The following is a 23,653-nucleotide window of genomic DNA, read 5'->3' as shown; positions in this document are numbered from 1 at the left end:
GTACACATCGTTCTATTGGGCTCCACATTGGCTTTTGAACATGATGAACAAACAGTTTCCTCTGAATCAGACATGTTTAAACAGACTTAGCAATTTAACTAACAAGCTTGGAAATCACTTTCAATAAGTTTACAAGCAATATAAAAAACGCTGCAGCGCTTCAAAATTACAGATATAATTAAACAATTCTTAACAAGAAGTGTATTATTAGCAGAGGATTGCACCCATTAGCAAAAGGATGATTAACCCCTCAATACCCAAAACGGATAAAACAGATATCAATTAAGATTTAACGCTTTTAATCACAGTCAGCACACTGTCACGGATCTGCTGTGACTGATTACCTCCCTCACAAATGAATTTTGCAGACCCCTGAGCTCTCTAGAGACGTCCTGGATCAAGGAGGAAGAAGCAGGAAAACTGTGCAAGAATTTTAACTGCGCAACAAGGCGCTAAAACAAGGGCCCTCCAACTCCAATCACGACAGTGGGAGCCCTGATATAACTGTTTCCATGCAGAAAAATATGTTAGCCATGTGGAAAAAAATCATGCCCAAAGCGATTTATCACCAAAGTACCTCACAAAAACGAATAACATGCCAGTAAACGTTTTATTAAAAAACAACATTTTTCAATGTCATGCAAAGCTATCACTAAGCCTGCTACCAGTCGCTACCACTGCAGATAAGGCTTAAGTATTATTTCAGTGTTAACAGTATTTTCTCAGTCAAATTCTAGTCCCTAGAAAATAACTCGACTGCGCATACATTTATCAGCCTGATACCAGTTGCCACTACTGCATTTAAGGCTGTACTTACATCATACGGTAACAGCAGTATTTTCTTAGTCAATTCCATTCCCAGAAAATAAAGTACTGCACATACCTCATTTGCGGAGGACCCCGCATGCTATTCCCAGTTTCTGAAGTTACCCCACTCATCAGAATGTCGAGAACAGCCAGTGGATCTTAGTTACGCCTGCTAAGATCATAGAAAAAAAACGCAGGCAGTTTCTTCTTCCAAATACTGCCTGAAATAGAAAAACAGCACACTCCGGTGCCATTTAAAATAACAAACTTTTGATTGAAGAATAGTTAAGTAAAAACTCCAGCTCCTCTCGCGACCTCCTTCTTTGTTGAGGGTTGCAAGAGAATGACTGGATATGACATGTGAGGGGAGGAGCTATATAGCAGCTCTGCTTGGGTGATCCTCTTGCAACTTCCTGTTGGGAAGGAGAATATATCCCATAAGTAATGGATGACCCGTGGACTGAACACACTTAAGATAAATATTACCCTTTACAGCAAGCAAGATACCAGTCGTTATTAAATCACTGTAATCAGGCTTACCTTAAATAAATCCAGTATTGTCAGCATTTTCTAGCTTATCATTTCTCTAGAAAAATTTAAAACTGCACATACCTCAGAGCAGGAGACCCTGCACGCTATTCCCCCAGCTGAAGTTACCGATCTCTTCAGTTATGTGTGAGAACAGCAATGGATCTTAGTTACAACCTGCTAAGATCATCAAAGACCACAGGCAGACTCTTCTTCAACTTTCTGCCTGAGGCTAAAATAGTACAACTCCGGTACCATTTGAAAATAAACTTTTGATTGAAGATAAACTACATTAATGCACCACATCTCTCTAGCTGCTTCCCTTGTCGAGAGCTGCAAGAGAATGACTGGGAGGTGGCAGTTAGGGGAGGAGCTATATAGACAGCTCTGCTGTGGGTGATCCTTTTGCAGCTTCCTGTTGGGAAGGAGAATATCCCACAAATAATGGATGAATCCGTGGACTGGATACACCTTACAAGAGAAATAATACTAAGTCATAAAAAAGTAAGAGAGTGCCCAACATTTTTGGAAATATAAGTTTTACCTCTCTTCAGTTGTTTGTCCTTTTGTCTCTTGATCACAATCCAAATCTTTATGCAATTCAACTGAAAATAAATGAATAAAAGCATTAATAAAAACATAAAATAGCATACTGGCTGGTAGTAAACAGGTGTTATTGGGCAGTATTATATCACTTATTACAAAACATACAACAAAAGCATTGCTGAAATTGTCTCTCCCACATGCAATATACAAATTCTTTAAATGGACATAATACTAATATGCTAAATCACTTGAAACGGATGCAGTATATAACTGTAAAAAGCTGATCACCTGAGAATCTCTATGTAAAAAAGAAGATATTTTACCTCAATTTCTTTAGCTCAGCAGAGTAAGTTCTGTGTAAAAAGTTATACTCAGCTGCAGGTAAAAAAAAAATTAAGAAATGAACAGCAGCCAATCAGCATCAACAGTGCTGGGGTCATGAACTCTTTTACTGTGATCTCATGAGATTTGACTTAACTCTTATGAGATTTCATAGTAAACTTCCTTACACTGAATATGGAAATAACATGAGAGTGCATGAGGCTCATCCCTTTGGATGTCCCAGGACAGACATACTAATATGCGACTTATAAATCCTTTACAATGGGATGTGGCTACTGAGAAACTTTTGAGGTAAAATATCTTTTTTACATAGAGATGTTTAGGTGATATTTTCTAGTCGGTTTTTTACAGCTATACTGCATCACTTTCAAGTGTTTAAACATTTGGGTATTATGGCCCTTTAACTGATTATGTGAAATTACCATTTAAGATTTCTTGTCCAAAAAAAAGCTGAGTTCCAGGAAGAGTCTTGCCTGTACTCAAATCTTTAACTGCAAAATAAAATGAAAACAAAGGAGAATAATTAAATGCATGCAATATACTGTCACTGATAATAAATATATAATTTGTGGTGAAATGCACAAAGAAAACTGCACATAGGGATGTATTCTAATTCTTTAGAAGTGTTTATCCAATACTGCACAAATTCACCATTAAAGTCTATGTAAATTTTTCTTCCTAAATCATTTGAATAATCTTTACTCAGAGATTAGAATATACCCCATAGAAACAGATTTTGATAGTAGATAGGAACCAGAAGGACAACCTAGTCTTCCTATTGTTCTATTGAAACTATAATCCAAATTAATCCACAGGGTATCCCAGGTATTAGTGATTCTCTTTACTGCGTTTATATTCATCACTGTTAAATATACCCTGTTAAGAAGTGCTTATGGATATTACTCGTACATTTGTTACCCACAAACTTGTATTCGTATTCCCTTGTCCAACTAAATCTTTTTCCTAAAAAAATCCTGGGAAAGAATGTGTACAATAAAAAGACCCTGGCAATAGTGTTTGGTGGATTACAGGCAGACAGGTTCACTACTTACAAACCTGTCTGTCTGCAGGGATAGTATCTCTTTTAAAACCTTTATACATTTATTTCAATAATAAACATATACTTAAAATATTACACATAAATACAGATTTAAATATGTTTTACATGTGTTTAATGTACTTTTATTCCAGCCATAATACTTTCCTTAAAGTGATTGTAAACTTTAAAAAAGGGCAAATAATACAAATATAACCTAAAGTGAACTAAGTCACACTAGGATATTATTATGTGGCGTCGCTAGCAACCAATAGGTAACAGGCTGTAGGATAAATTATAAATTTATGTATATGTTCTCTAAACTACGGTTGGGATATGAGAGATAGTAGGACTCACTGTGTGGTAACTAGCTATATGTTAATAGTGCATATATGTATAATAAAGTTATAAATGAATATGCGCAACAAATGCGCGTTTGTATATATAAATAATAAACCAATACACAGGTTAATAACCTGGATTATACTAGACCCAGAAGGGGTCTGGTTGATCTAATAATTTAAGAGTCTCAGACCTATATAGGAGACCTCTGGTAAAAGAATATATTATTTAATAAGAAGTACGGTAGGAATTACGGTAAACATTAAAAAATACTAGATTAGTATGTTGAGCCACATAAAAACACAGTACATCAAATTGAGATCTCAATTCACATATAAATTAAAAACAATGTGGAAAGTCAATAAAAAGGGGTTCCAATTACGTTCCGAAAAAAGTTCAAATCATGTAAGGCAGATCCAAGTTTTTCACTGTAAAGTTTAAAGTTGTGTCCCGCTGGCTCCTACTCAACTTGTCTTAGCCCTTGGATTGCATGCAACTCTGACCAAACTACGGATCCTCATATTTACTTCCTGTGCAGCTGCAGATATCCCGGTGTAGCAGAGTTTGACAAAGGCTTGAAGCCGAAACGCGTTACTCTGCTGCAATCTGTTGCTGAACCTGTAAGGAACCCGTAGATCATTAGAGCCGAAGACACAACGCTGAATCTGTTTTCACAATATCAACTGCAGAAAGGATCTGTAGTACAATCAAGAGTCCTGCACCAATTTGATCGCCGGAAGGATCCGTAGTTTGGTCAGAGTTGCAGACAATCAAGGGCTAAGCCAAGCTGAGTAGGAGCCAGGTTATTAACCCGTGTATTGGTTTATTCTTTATATATAAAAACGCGCATATTCATTTATAACTTTGCTTGACATATATGCACTATCAACATATAGCTAGTTCTCACACGGTGAGTCCTATCTCTCTTCTCTCATCTCCCAACAGTAGCTTAGAACATATACATAAATTAATCATTTATCTTACAGTCTGTTACCTATTATATTTGGTTGCTAGCGACGCCACATAATATCCTAGTGTGACTTTGTTTAGTTTCGGTTATATTTGTATTTGCCTGATTTTGGGTAGTATTGAGGAGAAATACTCTTACTTGTGGTTTTATATTAGGTATTTAACTGAGCACCTATCACTAACCCCTAACCTGACAAACTTTAAAAAGGGACATTAAACAATTTGAGATAGTAGTATAAAATTATACGAGATAGAGATAATAGAGAGATAGATAATAGAGAGAGAGAGATAGATAATAGAGAGAGAGAGATAGATAATAGAGAGAGAGAGAGATAGATAATAGAGAGAGAGAGAGATAGATAATAGAGAGAGAGAGAGAGATAGATAATAGAGAGAGAGAGAGAGATAGATAATAGAGAGAGAGAGAGAGATAGATAATAGAGAGAGAGAGAGAGATAATAGAGAGAGAGAGAGAGAGAGAGAGATAAGAGAGAGAGAGAGAGAGAGATAAGAGAGAGATAATAGAGAGAGAGAGAGAGAGAGAGAGAGAGAGATAAGAGAGAGAGAGAGAGAGAGAGATAATAGAGAGAGAGAGAGAGAGATAATAGAGAGAGAGAGAGAGAGAGATAATAGAGAGAGAGAGAGAGAGAGAGATAATAGAGAGAGAGAGAGAGAGAGAGAGATAATAGAGAGAGAGAGAGAGAGAGAGAGAGAGATAATAGAGATAGAGATAGAGAGATAATAGAGATAGAGAGATAATAGAGATAGAGAGATAATAGAGATAGAGAGATAATAGAGATAGAGAGATAATAGAGATAGAGAGATAATAGAGATAGAGAGATAATAGAGATAGAGAGATAATAGAGATAGAGAGATAATAGAGATAGAGAGATAATAGAGATAGAGAGATAATAGAGATAGAGAGATAATAGAGATAGAGAGATAATAGAGATAGAGAGATAATAGAGATAGAGAGATAATAGAGATAGAGAGATAATAGAGATAGAGAGATAATAGAGATAGAGAGATAATAGAGATAGAGAGATAATAGAGATAGAGAGATAATAGAGATAGAGAGATAATAGAGATAGAGAGATAATAGAGATAGAGAGATAATAGAGATAGAGATAATAGAGATAGAGATATATAGATATACACACTTTATTTTATTCCCTTTTTCTGCAATTCCATTATGAAATTGTGAGCATTGTAGTTCCTGTTAGAAATGAAAGTGCAGAACACTGTTATATTGCATACAGTCATTGGCTGCACACTCTAGTGACCTATTTATAGCTGTCCCTAATTGGCTACACCAGAGAAGGTAACCTAAGTTACAAGGCAGCTCCCATTGTTTTATAGACACTAAAACTTTACACTTATTTTATCACTATTTAAACAACTAATGAGGGGGCGTGTCCAAGCCGCAGCCATGTTCAGCCGCTGAATGCAGTAGCTCCTAAGGCAACATAAACAATCTACGGACTATCGATATTGCTATGCCATCCTTCATAATAGCTCTGAATATCACCTGTAAAGAAGTTTTGGAGTCGGATGATACTTTTATCTATTGAATCCTGCTATAAATAAATCCAAACTAATCCGGACATGTTCTGTCGACCTAGGTTACACTTCTAACATCCTCCCCCCCGGTTTGACTTTTAACTTGCCGGGTAAAGCCTCTTACTTGCTAATCCATGATGGATGAGTTTTACATAAACGCTACCATATTGCTGGAAGGTCTAGAACGCAAGATTGATGGACAGTTTAATGATCTCCTGGCTACTATTAGAGATGCACTCATGCAAGATGGCGCCGGACTCCGACCATGCTCTGGAATAGACACTACCGATCAGAGGGATTACTCACCCATCGTGAAACAGCTCACAGTGCTCCAGAGGGCTTCGGCACACAATACAGAGGACAGACTGGGCAAGGCAACGGTACTTTGCTATACCGACAGTTCACCACCCCCCACTGAAGATCTTCCAACAACGAAGCAGGGGAACACCTACGACATGCAGCACTACCTTCCTTCAAGCCCATGTAACAGCCCATGTCACTCTAAGCTAGATCCCTTACCCCTAAACACGCACCGAGCAGGTGCGGCCGACTACCGCAGGCTTATTTACCTCTCATATGGAAAACGTTTAGAGTGGGAGGTGAGAGGTCTGCTGATCAAGCTTCTGTTCTTTGTTAAGGCGAACAATAGTATGGATCCACTTACAAGGGTACTCTACGATACTACATGGCATGAACTAGTTTCTTGCGGCTCTGTTTTGTCTGATAACAGATTAGGCGTAGGCTGAAGTAGAAGGAGTTTTGCTTTTCCCTCTCGCTCCTAGAACTTGAGTTCCAGCCTATTTTTGACTGCCTTTCTAGTTTTCTGGCGTTCCTTACTTGTTTGCTTACTTGTTTGACTAGTAGTGTATAATATAGAATAGTTCCCAGTCCATAGAGCAACAATGAGAATTGAACTTAAGTTGCTAGTTCCGGAGCTTGCTTTCTTAACAGCTAGTAAGACTGTCTTTGTTTACCTCTAAAGTTCCTGTGTCAGTTTATTTAGCCTTCCTGAAACAACATCTATGATGTATCCAGTTAAATATGAATATGTTTAGTGTCACCTCTAATAATCCTATCTAAAAAACCTGGACAGTATAACTTGATATACTGAGCAAACAAATATTTCTTCATGTGTCAATTTACATGCTTTGATTTTAGTATGCCAGATGCCCACAAATAACCATCCCTTCTGGTCGCAATTAGTCCATAGCGGTTATTGGTATTTAGCATATGTATTACTCACTATCTTAGTAACGTATATTCGGTTCTTTCGCCTTTGCCCTAACTAAGTCCCCCTTAATACATCTTAGATTATGCGGAAGTATGGTTTATATGTTCCTCTCCATTAACTATCTATATTTAAAGCCACTTAGACCTTAAATGAGTGTGATTATTTGTAGGAACTTTGCTGATACATCTTATGTGATTTCTATGTATGTAAAAATATCACAAGCTTGTTAATTGTATTGCTACCACTATATTCTGGGACCTACTTATTCCCTACTATATGGTCTTATAATATGCTATAACTGTTGCAAGCACATTCACTGTCCTAATTTATTTAAGTCTAAAGGAAAACACAGTTCACATATCGCACTTGCGAAGCTCCCCATGCGCAGAGCTATTTGTTGCCTTTCTATGATTACCATCCCCTTTAACAATATTAAGGCGAGCAGAGTAATAATGCCCCCTGTACTAATGGTTGTTTAGTTACATTCTGTAGATGTATAAAATATACCCAGTAGGTATTTATAAACTAGACTGCCTCTATAGAGAATCTCACATACTGTTAATTCATAACTCTTATTTATATTTTCCATGTGTGTCACTTTCTGTGTTGGTACTGTATATTCTTCTTTTCCCCTTTGCCCTAGCTAAGTCCCTCCTAATACACCCTAGATTATGCAGAAATATGGTCTAAATATTCCTTTCATGACCTATCTGTATTTAAAAGCCTCTACTAGACCTTAAATGAATGTGATTATACGTAGGAATTGCGCTGATACATATTAGGTGATTTAGCCGTATCAATACCGCTATATTTTGGGACCTACTCATTTCCAACTATATATTTTATATTTTATGATTATTGCAAGCACATCCAGGTAGTGTGGGTGATTTACTGATGTATCCTCAGGTCACGTTATACTCCACAGCCCTTTCTAATAGCAACCTATCTTAGGCCTGCCAACTTCGAAGTATCCCCTTGATATTATGCCTAATTTATCTGGACTCAATTATATCCCAGTATGCCCCCCTAGAGTATGATCTTTCTCTAGCTGAAAACCCACATTCACTTGAAGCCACTTCCCTTCCCAAATCATAATCTAACTGCCTTCTTCTCCCCCATATATCCTACTCTCACCTTCAGACGATATATACCCTCCGTCAACACTCAGCTATCTCCTCCATCAACATTTAACATCTTTATACCTCTAACACACGTCTCCAACCCCCCCCCCCATTTTTAAGCAGCTCTTGCCCACTGTACTCCCTTACCTTATTCACTACTCACTAACTATGATATATATACATATACATACTTAACAGTCTCTATGGAATTGGATATTTGCTATTTAGTTTTACAGGACCCATAGGAGTTATCTTTAATTCCCATAAGAGTCATATCTCATTTAGCTTTGACATACCTGAGCAGCAGTTACCATTGCCCAACTTGCAACGTATAAAAAGAGGTCCTTTTCTTATAGACTAAACATTATCTTAGCACACTCTCCCTTATATCTTCACTGAAAAATATATCCACACAGCATATTCTTCAGTTGGTTTTGCTACATCTTCGTTTCAGTTCTTGTGTTTATTTTACATGTACACCAACTTAATATTTCAGCTGTCAATTTTTATTTTATAGAGTAATAGCCTATTATTCTGTGCTAAAAGCAATATACTGTCAGAATGTTAAAGTCTTTTTCACTTTCTGTATGTTTTTGAACACCGCAATAAAAAAACTTTTTTTTTTTTATAATAACAACTAATGAGACTTTAAAAGAGACATCTACAGGTTATTCGAATGCTAATATTTTCTTTGAATGCATCAATATACCTAGCATTTATTTAGTGTTAAATGTCCCTTTAATGAATTAAAGCCCAGTATCACAAAATAATCTTAAAAACAGGGGCACTTTAATTCATTTAAATTTACAAAGATTTATTTTTTAAAATACTTACCATTGCGTTATGTTAAACATAACGCTGATTCTCCACCCACATCTCCTGCTTTCTTTAGCAGATTGATGATAAATCCTGCTTCCTATAATTGTTGCTATTCGCCTTTTGCATCGTGGGGCAAGCAACGATTGGAGGAAGCTGGATTCGTCATTTATATGCTAAATACAGTAGGAGACGTGGGCAGAGAATCAGGGTTATATTTGCCATAACATAATAGGAAGTATTTAGAAAAAAAAAATAATAAGTGTCTTTGTAAACTTTAAAATGGACAGTCTACACCAGAATTTGTATTGTTTAAAAAGATGGATAATTCCTTTATTATCCATTCCCCAGTTTTGCATAACTAACACGGCTATATTAATATACTTTTTACCTCTGTCATTACCTTATACCTAAGCCACTGCAGACTGCCCCCTTATTTTAGTTCTTTGACAGACTTGCTTTTTAGCCAATCACTGCTGACTCCTAGGTAACTCCACGTGCGTGAGCACAATGTTATCTATATGGCACACAAACTAATGTCCTCTAGCTGTGAAAACCAGTGAAATGCATTCAGATAAGAGGGGGTCTTCAAGGGCTTAGAAATTAGCATGAGCCTACCTAGGTTTAGCTTTCAACAAAGAATATCAAGAAAACAAAGCAAATTTGATGAGAAAAGTAACAAGTTATTTAAAATTACATGCCCCGATTCATGAAAGTTTAATTTTGACTAAACTGTCCCTTTAACCCCTTAGTGGCCAGACCATTTTTCAACTTTCTTACCGTTAAGGATCAGGGCTATTTTTACATTTCTGCAGTGTTTGTGTTTAGCTGTAATTTTCCTTTTACTCATTTACTGTACCCACACACATATACCGTTGATCTCGCCATTAAATTGACTTTCTAAAGATACCATTATTTTCATATCTTATAAATTTACTCTAAAAAAATTTTTTTTTTATAAAATATTAAAAAAAAAAAAAAAAAAAAAAAGTCTAACGTTGACCCCCAAAATCTGTTACACATCTACAACCACGCTAAATAGTTTCTAAATTTTGTCCTGAATTTAGAAATATCCAATCTTTACATGTTATTTACAAAATTATTACCAAGTTATTTAAAAAATTGCGATAGTTACATTGTAACACTGATATCTGTCAGGGATCCCCTAAATAACCCTTCACATGTATATTTTTTTTTTTTTTTAGTAGACAACCCAAAGTATTGATCTAAGCCCATTTTGGTATATTTTATACCACCATTTCACCGCCAAATGCGATAAAATTAAAAAATTGTTCACTTTTTCACAAACTTTAGGTTTCTCACTGAAATTATTTACAAACAGCTTGTGCAATTATGGCACAAATGGTTTAAGTGCTTCTCTGGTATCCCCTTTGTTCAGAAATAGCAGACATTTATGGCTTTGGGATTACTTTTTGGTAATTAGAAGGCCGCTATATGCTGCTGTGCACCACACTTGTATTATGAAGGGGTTAATTAGGTAGCTTGTAGGGTTAATTTTAGATATAGTGTAGAGATCAGCCTCCCACCCCATGATCCCTCCTTGACCCCCCTCAAACAGCTCTCTTCCCTCCCCCACATCACAATATATATATATATATATATATATATATATATATATATATATATATATATATATATATATATATATATATTTATTTGTGTATAGAGATAGAGAGAGAGAAATATAAGGCCCAAGGCTGTTATGGACTAAAATCTGGAGTGCACTTTGCCTTATATTTCTATTTAAAGATTTTTTGTTTGCAACCGATTTCAACATTTGGAGTATTCTCCTGGCTGCTGTTTTTGTACTTACATAATTCTTTTGGGACACAATCCTTTTGGATACACTATGACAACAGATCTATCGTCTGATATTACAGAAGATATCAGGGATATTGACACAATCCCTAGAGCTAGCACCTTCCATTTTACGGAAGCAGATGCAGAGGATATATTATTTGATAAACTAGCTTTACGCCCTGTATTAGATAAACCAGCATACATCTATACACATTTATTGAAGCTAAAACAAAAAGAAAAGGACTTAACCCTACATGGGGCATACCTTTCAGAATATTATCGCAGAGGTTTCATTCCGAGGGGATTCCGGATTAGGAATGTGCCAACTTTGGGTAGAAACAACCCCTTATTTTGTGACAGATGGTGTAGCATCGAAAATAAATGCTCTTTAGACCTAGTGTTACTGGTCATACAAGAAGTGGGAAGATTGTTACAATTAATTAAGGCAGAAATTGCAGCTTATGAGCTACCAAACCTATCGAGGTTACAAGCTGACAATACAGAGGATTGGTTAAACAAACTCCAGACCAAGATCGATAAATATGAAACTGATCTTATACAGTTTAAGAATAAGAAGTTGGAGGCTGTAATAAGTGATTACCGGGACAAACGGGTCTATTTGTGGCAATTGTCGGCCAGTGAGAGACAGAGACGAGCACGCTACTACAAACCTTAGGATCTGACTACTGTAGAAAGCTCAGGGTCTGGTTCAGGCTCTGATACTGAGCAAGCACAGAATCCTGCTCAGGAAACACAACACCCCCAAGGAGTTACAACACGCTCAAAAAACTACAGAGGAAGAGGGGGCGTGTCAGGAGAGGGGGCTATAAGAGGAAAACCACCGCTACATCCACAGAAATGAGTACACTTAACATAGTGGTCAATCTGAGTGACTATCCCCTTAGTGACTCTGAAATTAAAATCCTGAATAAGGGACTTACTTTTGTTCCAACCAGCAGAACTGACCCTTTTGAATTTTATATTGACACTAAAAAATTCCAAAGATTACTCTGTCTGAAGGATAAATTTGGCGAATCAGAGATGGATCATGATCAATTAAAGAAAAAGTCTACATATACTCCTCATTTCAGCAATGCTAGCATCAATACCTTCACGAGATTACTTCAGGATGATATGAATCAGTCTATAGGTACGCACCAGAAAGAGGCTTTTAATATTTTCTCCAAGGAGGATTGGAAGGTTTTAAGAAACCTCTCAGGAAACAAGGACTTAATCATACGTGAAGCAGATAAGGGTGGGGCAGTGGTCATTCTTAACTATAAAGATTACAGGACAGAGATCTTGTCACAACTTGCTGACGACAATACATACAGACCACTGCCACATGACCCCACTAATACATTCAAGAAAAAGTTGGATGAATATGTTAAATTGACGTATGACCAAGGATTCATCAACAGGGATACCTATCTCTACTTATCGGTGACACACCCAAGAACTCCGGTTTTATATACCCTCCCTAAAATACACAAGGGAATCTCACCTCCACCGGGCAGACCTATTGTGTCTGCCATAGGCTCATTACACCAACCCATTGCAACTTTTGTGGACAAGTTTCTACAACCATTTGTATATCAAACACCATCATACTTGAGAGACTCTGCGGCACTTCTTGATATGCTTAAGGGTTTTGAGGATATGGATGAAGATATATGGCTAGTCACATTAGATGTGACTAGTCTGTATACTGTGATTCCCCATGGGGAAGGGCTACAAGCAATTTCTTTTCATCTTTCCAGATATCCTTATATTGGACCCCCTCCTGAAGTACTACTTCAATTACTGGAGTTCTGCCTTACCACCAATTACTTTAGATTTGAACAATCTTTTTACCTACAGATGAAAAGGACGGCGATGGGGTCTAACATGGCCCCATCATATGCCAACCTTTTTATGGCCCACTTTGAGGAGTTTGGGACCAAGCTCTTTCAGGTCAAAAATATTCGCTTTTTTAAGATATATATATATATATATATATAACCTATTCCTGATCTGGTCTGGAACATTGGAATGCCTGGAGACTTGGTTCCAACAACTCAATGAAGCCAACACAGCTCTGAAGTTCAAAATGGTGTCCAGTAAAACCCAAATCGATTTTTTGGATGTCAGATTATATAAAAGGAATGGTAAAATCCAGTCGACATTATTCAGAAAGGACACTGATAGAAATTCTCTATTACATTATACCAGCTGCCATCCTCCTTCTTTAAAGAGAGCATTGCCTAAATCGCAATTGCTTAGAGTGATTAGGAACAACTCGGAAATTGACAACAGAGACAAACAACTGACAGAGATGGTCCAACGCTTTGAAACAAGGAGCTATCCTCAAAAATTATTGTCTTAAGAGTGTGATAACATTTGTCAGGGCAAAGACAGAGAGTCTAAGGAGGAGGCTAAAAGGATGACATTTGTGACTACATTCACAGGTAATAAGGGTCCCCTCATGGACATCCTAAAAACACATTGGAAAATCATTAACACTGACAGATCTTTACCTTTGTATAAAACTGAACCACTTAGGGTGGGTTACAGAAGGTCGAAATCACTACGTGACTTATTAATCAAAACTGACCCTATACATAGTTACAGATCATCTACATGGTTGGACATCAAAAAACCTGGAGTCTTCCGATGCCTCGGCTGTACAACATGTGGAGGACTGATAACTGGCTCATGTTTCACTCACCCACACAAACGCAAAATCTATAAACATAGATTTCGACTTACGTGTACCACTACACACATAATATACCTCCTACATTGTATTTGTGGGTTGTATTATGTAGGTAAGACTACCGACGACTTGAGTACACGTATGGCAAACCATCGTTCTGCAATTAAGGTGGCACTCAACAAGGGTTCATCGGAACAACCGGTAGCCAGACATTTTCTGGAACTACAGCACAGCGTGATGGACCTTAAGTACACAATCATTGATCATGTACCGCCGTTGTCAAGAGGAGGAGACAGAAACCGTTTGCTTCTAAAAAAGGAAGCAAAATGGACATTCGAGTTGAATACCCTTGTTCCCTATGGACTTAACACCCAATTGGATTGGCAGGTGTTCTTATAACCTCCATTCAATATTGGTGCCTCTTGTGGGAGTCCTGAATCATTCAATTATATCAATATAAATATGTATATAGTTTATAAAATTATGAGATCCACTATCTATTTCTGAGATTCTATTTGCTTTAATTGAGATACCTGGTTTTGCTGAAGATTAAGTTATGGTACAACATGTATTAATATCTCTCTTTTGATGGCCTAACTTTTGGCTGAGCTTAGTTAATATTTCACTGTATTAACACTAAAATGATCACCTTTATTATTCTTTATATATTTGCAAATAACTGTATTTTTGATTTGTGATGAACACCACTCCACAGTTTGGCTTCCCTGAGTTTCATTCACTATACTTGTGGTGACCCAGTTGTTAGTGCCAGTTTCTCTGTTCAGCTGTGTTTGTTACAAAAATTCCCCCTTTTTTGATCGTACTGGATACTTCCTGTAATAATTTATTATGTTTCTTGGTTGCTTAGCAACCTAGCCATATTGTTTTGCGGATTGGTACAATTAAAGTTTTTTAGTTTAGTGTTAGAATTATCCTGTAATTTGGAGATATGCCTTTTTTGTGATGTAGATTACTTAACATTATGAAGTTATTATTAGTTTAGCGACTTCTCTTCCACGCCCCCCTTGTGTGCCGTCCTTTCTTTGACTGTTCAGCATTGTTTGTTTTGGTTTCCTTGGCAACCGCTCGGCCGGGCACACTAGGAGCGGCGTTGATAATACTGCAGTGAATCTTACATGCAATTAACTTTTTCTTTTCAGCACTATGACAGGATGCATAATTGTTTAGTTTATTTTGTGGTCTGTGTAATTTGTGATCTGTTTATTTTCTTCTGTCCTGTTGTTTTGTAGTCCCTTGCACATTGCCATGGATGATGACGTCACTCGTTCTGGGAGGCGCATCTACCGTGGAGAGCGTGGACACAATTGTTTGGTGGTGGTTATAAGCACAGCTTGGTGGTAAGTTTTTGTAACCTGGAAAAGTCTGAGGACGGGCTATTTTATGCCCGAAAACGTTCACAAATAAAGGTGATCAGTATAAAAGACCTTTGGAGTGCTTCATGTTATATATATATATATATATATATATATATATATATATATATATATATATATATATATATATATATATATATATATATATATATATATATATATATATATATATATATATATAAATGGGTGTATGTGCACTCTCACCAACGTTCCACAACTATCAGGGTGCTATACGGTTAACTGTAGAGATGCAAAAAAAATTCTTCAAAATGTGGCAAATGATTTTAATGCAGTTTGTGACGTTTCGGGACAGCAACAGTCCCTTCCTCTGACAAGTTAACACTAAACAAAATCAGCCTTTAAATAGGCTCCCAAACACACTCCCCTCAAGATAAGCCAATCCGGGCTGAATAATAGACACACCCCTACAGTGACCAATAAAAATTAGTGATACATTTGTGCATGTAAATGTTGTGAAATTATCGATCAAAAAACTAATTAAAAACAAGCCCAGAATGAATCCTATTGTTGGTAGTCATGTCCCCTTCACAAAATCAAAATCATATCAAATTCTGAGTCAACTAAAGTAATAAAATATGACCAAACTTAATCGTAAGCTTTTAGCCAATCAACCTTCATTTTGTATCAGACTAATCTGTTCCCGGTTCACACCTACTGTTGCTAAGGACGCGATCATTGCGCAAAGCATCTCAACAGCTGTCAGGGAACCAAAAACTAAGGTCAATCACACTATTAAATTACAACAAATATGACACTAGCCAACGTGACTCAAAGATCGGCTAGCGTACTACCCACTGAGCGCAGTCAATCTGTGTCCCTCTGATCGCAGTAAATCTCAATCACATAGGAAAAACCGATATCAAAAGAATATCGAAAAAACAACAATAAAGAAATAACATGAAAGAAATACCCCCTGTGTATGACAAAATCTTCTCATGCTGGGGTTGCTGTGTAGAAGCCAGCAAGGAAGAGAGAGAACCAATTGCACAAGCCAGGCCTCTAAAGACAAGCAAAGGACAAGTGACATCCCAATACCAAAAGAGAGAATAAATACTCAGAGAGCCCAGGATTTCATTTGGATATAAGTCACTCAAGACACATTTGTATAATACCAACAAAGAGTGAACCAAAGGACCATCCCTACTCTAATAAGAGAGTCCAGGATTGCCATTCCCTCTGATGAAAAAAGACCAGGAATTTCTTGGAACATCCAAAACACCATCTTTAACACCTTGCTGATCACTTACCTCATAGGATTGAGGTTTGCTCTGGTAAGCGCAATATACTTACTTTACACCAGGACATACATTTAGTTTCTGCTTTAATCATTTTGCAGTACTACTCTATGTTGTTTTTCTCTTTTTCTATTCATCTATGAGAATATTGGACATCCAAGCTTCTGAAAGAAGAAGGAATCCATTGAGAGTCCAAGATTGCCATTTCACCAACAAGTTCCTCTAAAAACCAGCAGGACTTCAACAAATACCATAGAGAGAACCAAAGAATCGTTCTTGCTTTCATAAGAGAGTCCAGGATCTTCATTGGCAGGAGCAACAGATACCAAAAGATTTCCACGAGAGCACACAGTTCCAAAGGGATCATCTATACTCCATTGCTGATCACTTACCTCATAGGATTGAGGTTGGCTCTGGTAAGCGCTATCACTTAACCTATACCAGAACTTTACTGGGAAAGAACTAACCTGTACCAACTGATTGGTTTTGAACTTTGTTTTTGTATACACCATACAGTATATTAATACCACATTATTCATAATTGTATAGCAGTGCGCCTATTTACTTTTGAGAAAATTCTCTTCCGACCCACATTTTATTCAGTGACACGGGTACACTGACTCACACTTTAGGCTGCACGCTCAGTTTTTATACTTATCTATATATATAAGTTTTGGTGCACTTCCGACCAACCAAGTGAGTGCAGTCTCATAAAATCATCACATCTTTAATCACTGAAAGATCTTTTTTATAAAATCTATAACTTACTAGCTATTTCTCCTATAGTAGTTTTAGCGCTGGTGACCCCCCTTTCTTTATATATATATATATATATATATATATATATATATATATATATATATATATATATATATATATATATATATATATATATATATATATATATATATATATATATATATATACACACACACACATATATATATATATATATATATACACACACACACACACACACACACATATATACACACATATATATATATACATATATATATATATATATACACACACATATATATATATATACATATATATATATACATACATACACACACAGGTAGCCCTCAGTTTACGCCGGGGTTAGGTTCCAGAAGGAATGGTTGTAAATCGAAACCGTTGTAAATTGAAACCCAGTTTATAATGTAAGTCAATGGGAAGTGAGGGAGTTAGGTTCCAGGCCCCTCTCAAAATTGTCATAAGTAACACCTAATACATTATTTTTAAAGCTTTGAAATTAAGACTTTAAATGCTAAACAGCATTATAAACCTAATAAAATAATCACACAACGCAGACTTCACTTTCATTTTTCTGCAAACAGTTCTTTCTATGTATTCCAATCTGGACTGATTTATAGACAGGAAGATCTTGTTCCTTTGAAATCTGCTTGATAGCTCAGGTCTGGTCAAACTGATTAATTTCAGCTTGCTTGGCTTTGCTGCAACACAAGCGGACAGCTCCACCTACTGGCTATTTTAATAAATGCACTGCTTCTCAATGCTTTTCAATAGCAGTCACATGACTGGAAAAAAAGGTTGTTATGCTGAAACGGTGTAAATTGAACCGTTGTAAAACGAGGGCCACCTGTATATACACATGACGAAGGGGACTTGATCCCCGAAAACGTTCCGAATAAAGTAATCTTTACTTCACTTACAAAAGTCCTGAGAGTGTATCTTTTTGGTTCCTGTATCTTTTTCAAGTCTGCACCTAGGCGGATGTCCATTTGTGGGAAAAAGTTGGTGTCTGGAGATGAGATAGAGAGAGAGATAGAGAGAGATCTCTCTCACTATAAATATATATATATATATATATATATATATATATATATATATATATATATATATATATATATATATATATATATATATATATATATATATATATATACACACACACACACATATACATGCACATATCTATATCTATATATACACACAAAAAAAGTGTTTTATTTATTTTTTTGGCAAAAAAGTCACTTTTCTGTAGTGTAGCTGCCTGCCCCCCCCCCCCCTCAATAGCCTACCCCCCTCCCAGTTCACTTTCTTTAACATTTATTTAACCCCCCCCCCCTTCCCTCTCCCTCCATCCCATACAATATAATTAAGTATATGTAATGTACTAGCACGCGTGTGCGCTCCCACCCACCCGCTTGGCTCAGCTCCCATCCTCGCACGCACACTGGATGAAGAGGATCCGGAAGTGATCCAGCGATGGGCCGCCCACCCGCCTCTCTGCTATGGCTCCCACCAACAATCGGCACCATCGCTGGCGGATGCAGAGAGGGCCACAGAGTGGCTCTCTGCATTGCTGCCTAAAAAAAAAAAAAAAAGGAGGTTATTGCAGGATGCCTCAATATCGAGGCATCACTGCAATACCCTGAAACCCCAGAGGACGTGTCACTTTGTAATAAAAGTGATGTTTAGTTTGGCTATCCATTGAAAATATTACATTTATGCTATAATGATGCAATTAATTTGTGCTTTGTATAGCAAAAAAGGTTATATTAGGACAGTATTACATTGCCCCTACACAGCTGCTTCATAATGCCACCTGCCTGGCAGAATTTCCTGTGGAGAACACTGTTTCTGTCATCAACTGGCCATAGCAAAAGGAGAGAAGACAGACAACAGATAAGAGGCTTATCAAGGTGTGCCGCCCAGGACTGCAAAACATTAAAATTTTGCCATCAAAAAGGACATTATGAATTATTTTAAACCAGAATATCTGTTATCTCCTCCTACATTCAGCTTGGGAGCAGAAGTATATTGTTGTTCCTGGGGGTTACTATGCAATGGTTAAACACACTAGAGAGTTATTCCAGTTTATGTCCTTTCAGTAAAATGCATTCTTTGTATGTATGGCCCTAAAAGTGTATTTATTTTCACTACAGCCTACCTAGTGCATATTTATGTATTTATTATTTTAATGGATTTTTTTTATTGAGGTCTGGTTTGCAACAAAACAAATATTACTTCATATAACAAAAGAATATCAAAGGAAATGTTCACATCATTCATAATAACAGATTCCAAATCTTAACTGTTGCGTCACAGGTAATTATACATATTTCAAAATCAAACCTTTCATTTTCCACTTTTCTTTTTTTTTGTAACGAAAGTTGCAGCAAGATATAGCATTTTTCTTCTATGGTAATAAAAACCTTACACGTCACAGTAACTTATTGTACCAGCTACAGAGTACAGCATGTATTGGAAATTGTGCCTTTGTTTATCTATATGAAATACCTGTTTTTGCTATTTAATCCAAAGCCCGTTTCAATAGGCTGAGCTTTTAGGGAGAGCAGACACTTATCTTTATGGCATAATAGCCAGGGCCAAATAAGCACATAGGCGTTTGAGCACCATAAAGATGAAGAGGATGCTCTTCCCACCTCTTTGCTGGATCGTGGTTCATGGCTGGGTTTGATCGTAATCTGTACAATGAGGTTGTGTGGAGTTACCTTTGCTTACAAGGATTGTTCGGCCCGGGTCAACATGATTTAAGACACCCTGGAAGCAGCCATAGGTCAGTGTGATTTTGATGGTTTTCCCAATGACCCTACTCAAGAAATCTGGATCGATGTAAGTTTCCATGACGGTATTACAACCTCTTTAACTGAAAAAAGCAAGATAGTGAGACATTAATATGTCCTGCATAATATAAAACTCTAGCATAGAAAAAAAAAGTTTAAAAAACAAAAATGTGCACAGTAGTAACCCTAGGATCCTGCCTATTCTAACTACATCTGTAATTAGCAACTGGTGACAGAGCATGAGAAAGAAAGAAAAAAAGAAAGAAAAGAAGAAAAAAAAAAAGAAAGGACTAGTTAGGGGATGTGCATTGCACAGGGGTGTGTGCATTGGTAACAGGGCTGTGTACTTTTTAACAATAGCAAATGTTCACATTTTCAAAGTGAACATTTTATAAGTGAGGCATTAATTTTTAAGTATTATACAAGAATTACACTCAATACTCTCCACACTGCTGGTTACTAACTATCAAACTGCCTACTGACATCTGCTAAGGAATGCGGAGTTAACCTACTGTCTCTTCTGCTTTCAGGTATGTGAACTAAGGCCCTGCACTGAAATCTTGCTATTCCCTGCTTTTCTGTCATTTTACAACAAATCCCTCTTTTTGGTACGTGAACTAAGGCCCTGCACTGAAATCTTGCTATTCCCTGCTTTTCTGTCATTTTACAACAAATCCCTCTTTTTGGTACGTGAACTAAGGCCCTGCACTGAAATCTTGCTATTCCCTGCTTTTCTGTCATTTTACAACAAATCTCTGTGTGTATATATATATATATATATATATATATATATATATATATATATATATATATATATATATATATATATATATATATATATATATATATATATATATATATATATATATATATATATATATATATATATATATATATATATATATATAGAGCAATTGAATTTAGTCTGTTAAAATTAAGTCCTGCATTTTTTGTAATTATTTTTCCCAATGTCTCAATTCTAATGTCTAGTTAATTGCCATGTGATGCTCACTCCTTATCAATACTTGCTATAACTCTAAAATTTATATAGTTTTCTTATATCACAGTTTTAACCCCCTCCAACTTTTATTGTCTGTTTACTTAACTCATCTCACCCTGACCAGATTCTAACATTCCAATTGGCCTTACCAACTGTCTTTGATTAGCAATTAAGTAAATTTAGTGGACTCAGCTGACTGCCCTACCTGTATATATTTCAGACTAGTTAGGGGATGTGCATTGCACAGGGGTGTGTGCATTGATAACAGGGCTGTGTACTTTTTAACAATAGCATATGTTCACATTTTCAAAGTGAACATTTTATAAGTGAGGCATTAATTTTTAAGAATTATACAAGAAGTGAACAAGGATTGGGCAAGGGGCAAGACACAAGGAAAGTACTCTTGTAATACTATGTTTTATGTATCTCATTGTATCCTTTTGCAAGTGCTGCTGTAACACTGTGTCTTATGTGTTTACTTGGTTCCCACTTTCATAATAATGCTCAATATCTTCATATTCCTTTTTTCTACCTCTTGTCTCTATAACAAACTACATTAATCAGTTACTCCTCCCTCTTCACCTGCACTGTTCATTAGCCCATCTCTCTTATACTCACCTTACTTTTGTACTCATGAACTCTACTTATTCCTAAATACTCTCTCTCCCCCCTGCACTTCATTACTGCAAATCTGCTTCTCATCTCATGTCACTCTCCCTCTTGCTCATACTAGCTGCTGGCGACATCTCCCCTAATCCTGGTCCCTCACAACCTCCTAACCTTTCACATCCTTGTGTGCCTTTCCATAGACTTCATAAACTAAACTCTGGTAACCTTAATCGCATTCCTCTTACATCTAAAAACCCTTCCCCCTTCACTTGTGCACTCTGAAACTCTCGCTCTATTTGCAACAAGCTAACTTCTATCCATGATCTCTTTATCTCCCACTCTCTTAACCTTCTGGCTCTTACAGAAACCTGGCTCTTTACTTCAGACACAGCATCCACTGCTGCACTGTCACATGGGGGTCTCCATTTCAGCCACACTCCTAGGTCTGGCAACAGACAAGGAGGTGGTGTCGGTATTTTACTTTCCTCTCGTTGCACCTTCCAACAAATACAGCCCTTCTCTTCACTCACATTTTCTTCATTTGAAGCACACATGATTCGGTTATTCTCTCCCCTCTCTATACGTGTTGCAGTCATATACCACCCCCCTGGCTCCCCAACTCAATTTTTAGATCACTTTGCTGCCTGGCTTCCTTATTTCCTTTCCTCAGACACCCCTGCCCTCATTCTTGGCGACTTCAACATCCCCCTTAACAATCCCACTGCCTCATCTGCTAAACAACTTCTGCAACTTACTTCCTCTTTCGGTTTGTCACAATGGACTGATTCTCCCACTCACATAGACGGTCACTCCCTTGATCTGATCTTTAGCTATCGATGCACTCTCTCAAACTTCTCAAACTCCCCTTTTCCTCTTTCTGACCACCATCTCCTTACCTGCAACATATCATCCCTTCCTACAACTCTCCCACCTTCTACTCCTCACACCAAACTTCACAGAAGTATTAGGTCTTTAGATCAGCAACAACTTGCTAATTCCCTTCAACCGCTCCTCTCATCCTTCTCCTCCTTTTCCTGCCCTGAACAATCTGCCACTATAATTCCACCCTTATATCCGTCCTTGACAATCTTGCCCCTCTTACCACTGCTAGGAAATCACACACTCATCCCCAGCCCTGGCATACTCCTCTGACACGGTACCTACGCAGATGTTCCCGTACTGCTGAACGGCATTGGAGAAAATCACGGAGTTCAGCTGATTTTCTTCATTACAAATTAATCTTGAACTCCTACTACTCTGCCCTTAATCTCCACAAGCAACACTACTTCTCTACTCTTATCTCTAATCTTTCTTCAAACCCAAAACGTCTCTTCTCCACTTTCAATACTCTACTCCGCCCTCCCCCACTTCCTAATACAACTTCTCTGTCAGCTCAAGACTTTGCCAGTCACTTCATTAACAAAATTGATCCCATCAGACATGAAATCAGCTCAACACAATTCCATTCTCTCCCCCCCTCAAATACTCTCACTCAAACACAACCCTCATAACCTGAAACTTAGTTCATTCTCCCCTGTTACTGAGGACGAAGTTTCAGCACTTATACTGCGCTCTCACCTCACTACCTGTCCCCTTGACCCTATCCCCTCACAGCTGCTCCCCTCTCTCTCTCTGCTACCCTTACCCCTATACTAACACACATTTTCAACATCTCCTTCAGCACTGGTACATTTCCCTCATCAATGAAACATGCACTGGTCACACCTATCCTCAAAAAACCTTCCCTTGATCCTACCTCCCCATCCAACTACCGCCCAATTTCCCTCCTCCATCTTGCTTCAAAGCTTCTTGAAAAACTAGTATATGCACGCCTATCCCATTTCCTTACGTTAAACTCCCTTCTTGACCCGCTGCAATCTGGATTTCGTCCCTATCACTCCACAGAGACAGCTATTGTTAAGGTCACCAACGACCTACTTACAGCTAAATCAAAAGGCCACTTCTCTCTGCTTATCCTCCTTGATCTGTCCGCAGCCTTTGACACTGTCGACCACCCTCTTTT

The 23,653-nt window shown here is 37.3% G+C and overlaps 1 protein-coding gene across 1 annotated transcript in view; it reads right to left on the bottom strand.

Moving 5' to 3' along the window:
* EXD1 (exonuclease 3'-5' domain containing 1) overlaps nt 1-20,082 on the bottom strand; it is a 594,484-nt gene extending 574,402 nt beyond the window's left edge. Inside the window, exons 1-3 of the mRNA XM_053711728.1 lie at nt 19,950-20,082; nt 2,646-2,714; nt 1,880-1,940 (exon numbers count right to left, since the gene is read on the bottom strand). Coding sequence (XP_053567703.1) covers nt 1,880-1,940; nt 2,646-2,714; nt 19,950-20,082 — 263 coding nt within the window. The remainder of the gene's footprint in view (nt 1-1,879; nt 1,941-2,645; nt 2,715-19,949) is intronic.
* Nucleotides 20,083-23,653: the final 3,571 nt, after the last annotated feature.

Source organism: Bombina bombina, chromosome 1 (genome assembly GCF_027579735.1).
Source record: "Bombina bombina isolate aBomBom1 chromosome 1, aBomBom1.pri, whole genome shotgun sequence".
Classification (NCBI taxonomy): Eukaryota; Metazoa; Chordata; class Amphibia; order Anura; family Bombinatoridae; genus Bombina; species Bombina bombina.
This window is presented reverse-complemented; position numbering and strand designations above follow the sequence as displayed.